Source organism: Xyrauchen texanus, chromosome 25 (genome assembly GCF_025860055.1).
Source record: "Xyrauchen texanus isolate HMW12.3.18 chromosome 25, RBS_HiC_50CHRs, whole genome shotgun sequence".
NCBI classification, from domain to species: Eukaryota; Metazoa; Chordata; class Actinopteri; order Cypriniformes; family Catostomidae; genus Xyrauchen; species Xyrauchen texanus.
The window spans coordinates 35940045-35946340 of NC_068300.1; the positions used below are offsets into that span (position 1 = coordinate 35940045).

Below are 6296 nucleotides of genomic sequence, written 5' to 3' on the forward strand. Positions count from 1 at the left end.
TCGAACCTCTCCGAACCGTGCACCTCAAGCAGCTCTCACTCAAAACCACGCTCTTGCTGGCTCTCGCTTCAGTTAAAAGAGTGGGCGACCTGCACGCGCTGTCATCAAGCGTTGCTTGCCTGGAATTTGGACCTAACGACTGCAGAGTTGTCCTTAGGCCAAAGCACGGGTATATTCCTAAGGTGCTCTCTACACTCTTCAGAGCACAGGTGATATCTCTGGCAGCGCTATCGTCCTCAGCAGACGAAGGTGATGCAAATTTACTCTGCCCGGTCAGGGCGCTCAGAGTATATTTGGAACGTTCTGCCCTGTTCAGACAGACGGAACAATTATTCGTATGCTTTGGCGGCCGAACTAAGGGTCTCGCTGTCTCAAAGCAACGAATATCGCACTGGATAGTGGATGCTATAGCTTAGCTTATGGAGCCAAGGGCCTTCAATGCCCCTTAGGCGTCAGAGCTCACTCTACGAGGAGCATGGCCTCCTCGTGGGCATGGTCGAGTGGGATACCCATTGAAGATATTTGTGCGGCGGCAGGCTGGGCCTTGCCTTCGACATTTATCAGGTTTTATAACCTACAGGTCCCCTCACTGCATTCCAACATTCTATCAGTCTGACTGTGGAATGAACTGGAGTATGTATATGCTGGGCATCATCTCCTCCCTTATAAGGTCCGTCTCTGACCGACTTAGAGGGTTTATTATGCGTACCAGTACACAAAAGCTCAGTACATGAGATATGTGCTTGTGTTTGTACAAGGAGCGCCCCACCTTGAAGGCAAGGGCGTCCTGTCATACCCCACTATATAGCTCGCCGCTGGCCGGCTCGTGGAATATCACTTTGCTTTACGGCTCAGGCACCTGCCTCTGGCTTTACAGAGCGAAGTCATCACGCACTGCGTTTTACATGGTGTTCCCATAGCGTAAGCTACTTACGCAATAGGAGAGACCTCTCGATAGGGAACGACTCGGTTACTAACGTAACCTCGGTTCCCTGAGAGGAGGGAACGACTATTGCGTAAGCTGCCGTGTCTGTGCTTGGTCAGTTCGCTTCAGTCGATTGAACCTAAAAGAACTGGCATGACGGGACGTTCATTATATAGCCCTCATATGCTAATTTCAGCAGGCTCTGAGCACGCGAATGCCCCGTCACTGGTTCGAGCAGTTGCCACAGCACAGCCAATGACCGAGCTGCCTCACTCATCACTGTCAGCTGTGCAGCTGCAATGCGTTTTACATAAAGACTTCAATATTTCTCGAGAAACGGAGTTTTTAAGTTAGTAACCGAGTCGTTTTGCTTGCCACTATTCCCTATATGTCAATTTATTGTTGTTGTTTCCTCACCTGGTTCTTCCTGCATGTTCTCCCTTTCCCTTTCTCCTTCTCCATCTCCCTCTCTTTCCCTTTCTCCTTCTCCATCTCCCTGACTTGGCACTGACAATCATACACAAATATATTGTAGCCAGGAGAGTTGAGGTCAGTTTGTCATGTCACAAAAATGTTATGGAGACCATTTACAGATTCTAAGGATGTGATCAAAAGGCACACAGAGGCGTAGCATTTTAAATGTCTTTATTATTATTATTATTGGGCTTAGAAACTTTTTTAAATCACAAATTCCTTTCACAAGAGAAGCTGTATTCTCCATTGTGGGTTTGAAATAAATAAAAAAAATAAAATCAGGGGACTATTGCCTAGATAAGTAATTTGATACAACAACAGATAGCTGGTTTGCATTATCTGTTACTTTAGCTTAACACTTTTCAGAAAAACAAGACAGAGGTCATTATGGACTGTCTCTAGTCTCTCACCTGAATCTGTCTTTTTCTTTTAAAAACCTGTCGTATGTCCATTGCTCACTGGCAGGCCACACACACACACACACACACACACACACACACACACATACACACACACACACACACAGAGAGAGAGAGAGAGAGAGAGAGAGAGTAATGCTAGGAGTTCAGGAGTTAAGCCTGGTTCAGGTTAAATCCTCTGTGTGTGAGGAATTAATAAATACAGCAAAAGAAAAACATTAAACTTTCTTTTATTGTCTAGTTTGATAGTCAGCCACAACTGAAAAATAACAGATATAAATCTAGGAATGAATAACAATTCATTTAAAAAGCCACAGTGAGTGTTTTCACACATACTGGTGGTATACAGTGATATGTTTGTTTTCACGACTGACCAGAAAAGTGTTTACATGACTCCCGAATGTTAAAATGAGTATCAAATTAATGATAAACTTTAACAACAGAGACACACGTACGCACTACACAGGTACACAGTTTATTTGTCGCGCTGCTGTTTTTGTTTCACGCTCTAGCAGTTAATAAACAGAACTGCACGCGTCTTGCGGAAGAACATTGTAACCGGCGCTACTTCTCTCCGTTTATGACTATGGATGAGTCACCCAGGTCCTGTGCTACTCCACAGCGGCGGCGACCCGCTGGACTAAAATAGTCTGAAAATAAACACTTATTATTGGTGTACCATGGTGATTCAGGATACTCCATTATCCTGAAGGATATTCCAGTACTCACCGATATGGTTTCGGAATTGGAACAACTCTAGGTAAAAGGAAAGACGTGTGAGACACAGCTTTGGAGCAACTTAGTTGATTCACAACACTACATAACGGGTTCTCACTCTGCGTGTGTTTCGCGCTGGATGACGGTCGTGCTGAGCGGTGCAGGTACAGAGGAGAAGTAGAAGAAGAGAAGAGGATGATACCATTTGTTAAGCAGGGATGTTTTCATTTTCATCCTTAACACATACATTTTAAACCACAAACTACGGAGTATGTTTTGGACATTATTTAACCTTGTCAAAGACGAACAAAATATTTAGAATAACAACATTTCTTACTCCAAGTTTTAGGGGTGCTCCCCTCCTAAAAAGGGGCTAGACTCGCCCTTGGTTGACACTTAATGTGACACTTAATGACAGTTGTCATAAACATGCATAAAAACCTCCTTCATATTCATGGCATGTGTCATGTAGCAAATAAGTAGTAAATAAATAGCAAATGTCGTCTCTTTGAAACTACCTACAGATTTTAAAAAAATTCCGTTGGCTAATTACAGGGCCTAACGTAACCCAACTGATGGAAATAAATAATAACTGAACTTGTAACAGTTTGGTTGCAAAGCACAATATTATGGTGAAATTAGATCTCGTGTTTGTTGACTTAAAACTGAATTATTGTTGTATAAGCATAGCAAGCATCATAGCAAATAGGCTAACAAACGTAAGAGTTACCAACAATTAACATTAGCCCTTCATTCATGACAACATGGATACCGTAATCATATCACAGAGAGAACATAGTTGCATACCTTTATCTTTTGCTCGTTTCTCCTCTTCTTATTTTCTTTTTTTTCTAAATTGTGCACCTGATGGCTTTGACCTTTTCCTATCCATCCCTGTTTATTTGGCACTTGACAATCAACAGATTTCCCATCCCCCGCCCCCCAACACTGTCACTCACGTTACGAGTCACGGCCAGAAGTCAAGACTAAACCAATTCACCTTGGTGAGGTGACCACATAATCGTTTTGTATTACTTATTTTTATTAGCCATTTCACACAGAAAAACAAAAATGTGCAGGAACTATAGGCCTGTATTTATAATATTATGAATAAAATGTGTGTTATTTGGAAGAAAGTCGAGTGTGACTGACTTTAGCCCACTAATTTCATTAGAGTATTGCTCTGTTATACAGTGGACCCCCAGTCAGTCACCCAGAGGTGAACTATCCCCTGCCTGCTGCGCCCCTCCCTTTCCCCTTCTCACACACGGCACCTTCTCAGCACGCAGGGGCGCCAATTTGCCAATTCCCCACACAGTGAAATGATAGATAATAGAAAAACTCTATGTAGAAAACCGCTTCGCGGCACAGAGGATTTTTTTTATTTTTATTTATTTAATTTTTTTTATTTATTAATTAATATTTAACTGCTCGTGCCGCCCCCCATGTGACATGAAAAAATGCCGCCCCGGCGAATGCCCGGTTCGCCCGTGTCTAAAACCGCTACTGACTACCGTTACAGTCTTACAGTTTGTGTGCAAATCCAAAATATAATGGAGTATTGTCTCAAACATTTGTCATGCTTCCAGGGAAAAAACTTCCCTATGTAAAAAACCTGGGTGTTATTTTTGACTCTGAGCTAAATTTTGATCGACAAATAAATGCTGTTGTTAAAAATGTTTTTTCCATCTTAGATCTATAGCAAAGTTGAAGTCCATCCTTTCTTTTGATGATTTGGAGAAGGTTGTGCATGCCCTTGTGTCTTCTCGATTGGACTATTGTAATGCTTTGTATCTGGGTGTCAGTCAGGCCTCTCTCTCTCGCCTGCAGCTGGTCCAAAATTCAGCTGCTAGGCTTTTAACTGGAACAAGGAAACGAGAGCATATTTCCCCAGTATTGATTTCACTACATTGGTTACCGATCCAATACAGAATCAAGTACAAAGTGTTGCTGTATGTATTTAATGCTCTTCGTGGTCTTGCACCAGAGTACATCTCTGCTTTAATAAGTTTGCATCAACCTTCAAGGTCTCTCCGCTCTGGTGATCAGCTGTGTCTGTCAGTTCCTCGATCTCACCTAAAAACTAAAGGTGATAGAGCTTTTGTGGTGGCAGCCCCTAGACTTTGGAATGAGCTTCCATTGGTCATAAAATCATCTCTGTCTCTATTCTCTTTCCAGGGGGCCTTAAAAACGTATTTATTTTCCCTAGCTTTTAATTAATTGCATTATAAATTTGTATCTGTTTTTATTGGTTTTAAATGCTTGTTGCATTCTTAAGCTGTATGTATGTGATTTTATTTATTTTTTGTAACTCCATGTACAGCACTTTGGTACACAGTGTGGTTTTTGAAAGTGCTCTATAAATAAAATTGAGTTGAGTTGAGTTAATCATTTTTCATAATAATTTTAGTTGGTAAATTTTTCTTTATATACCATGGTATTTAAAAGGTACTCTATGTAAAATAATACCATGATTTACCATGTCCAGAGAAATTGGTTTTACCATTGGTATCATGTCCAAAAAACACTTTTTGAGTACTTTTTTGGTAATGATATGTATGGTGATATATAATGTTGCCCCACAGATATGAGACTTCCACAGAACATGGAGTTTCCTGGACAGTGGTCAGCCCTATTGTCTTCACTTACCGAGTCATTCAATGTGAGGGGTTACTGGATGCAAGCAATAACACCTTACTGTTTGGCCATATCTCCAACCCTACAGAGTTTGACATCCATAACAACAACGATAAAATTATGAAGCGATTCATTGTAATCGACGAGACTGTTAACAATCTTTACGGCTCACAGGTTGCAGCATACTTTGAAGCAAGAAAGGTGATGTACAAGATCCTACCCTTGCCCACTACAGAGGAGAACAAGTCCATGATATTTGTGACTAGAATCTTGGAGGAGGTCCATAAGTTCGGTATTGACCGGCGAACAGAGCCCATCATCGCTATTGGTGGCGGCGTATGCTTGGACATCGTGGGTCTGGCGGCATCGCTGTATCGGAGACGCACTCCATATATTCGTGTCCCTACCACTTTGTTGGCGTACATTGATGCCAGTGTAGGGGCAAAGAACGGAGTTAATTTTGCGAACTGTAAAAATAAGCTAGGGTCGTATATACCACCAGTAGCAACGTTCCTGGACAAAACTTTCCTGTGGACTCTACCACGCCGCCATATTTCTAATGGAATGGCCGAGATGTTGAAGGTATACCTACTGCATGGATGAGAGTACAATATTAGTCAGTTTCTCAAAATAAATATAGTCCACTTCATCTCCACCGCAAAAATGATTGCCAACACTGCACAAGTTGTAAGTATGACTCTATTATGCTATTCTACATTTTTTATTAAATTAAAAAGGATAGTTCACCCAGAAATGAAAATTCAGTCATAATGTACTCACAATATATCAATGTTATAAATAACAATACACTAAGAACACTTACCCAAACTGAACATTTCCCTTCAAAGACAATCACCCTCTACCGCAATCACCTATTTTTCTTGTAAATTCGGTTTGGAATGGCCCTACAGCATGGATTGTATCATCTATGCTTTTGAGAACACAGACATAAGCACTGAGCTGGTGTAGGGGAAGAGTGCGTTCTTGCTCTCTGTTCTAGGGTCCATGGACATTCAGGGCTTATGCTGCCTTCGTAATTATCATAAATGCGAGTTTCCCACTAGGAAGTTGCACATGAAAGATCCCTCAAGTCATAATTATGACTAAAAAGTTTCCCAATTTGG

At 41.5% G+C, this 6296-nt stretch overlaps 1 protein-coding gene across 1 annotated transcript in view; it reads left to right on the forward strand.

Moving 5' to 3' along the window:
• LOC127619085 (2-epi-5-epi-valiolone synthase) overlaps window positions 1-6296 on the forward strand; it is a 33209-nt gene that overhangs the window by 12478 nt on the left and 14435 nt on the right. Inside the window, exon 2 of the mRNA XM_052091832.1 lies at window positions 5121-5754. Coding sequence (XP_051947792.1) covers window positions 5121-5754 — 634 coding nt within the window. The remainder of the gene's footprint in view (window positions 1-5120; window positions 5755-6296) is intronic.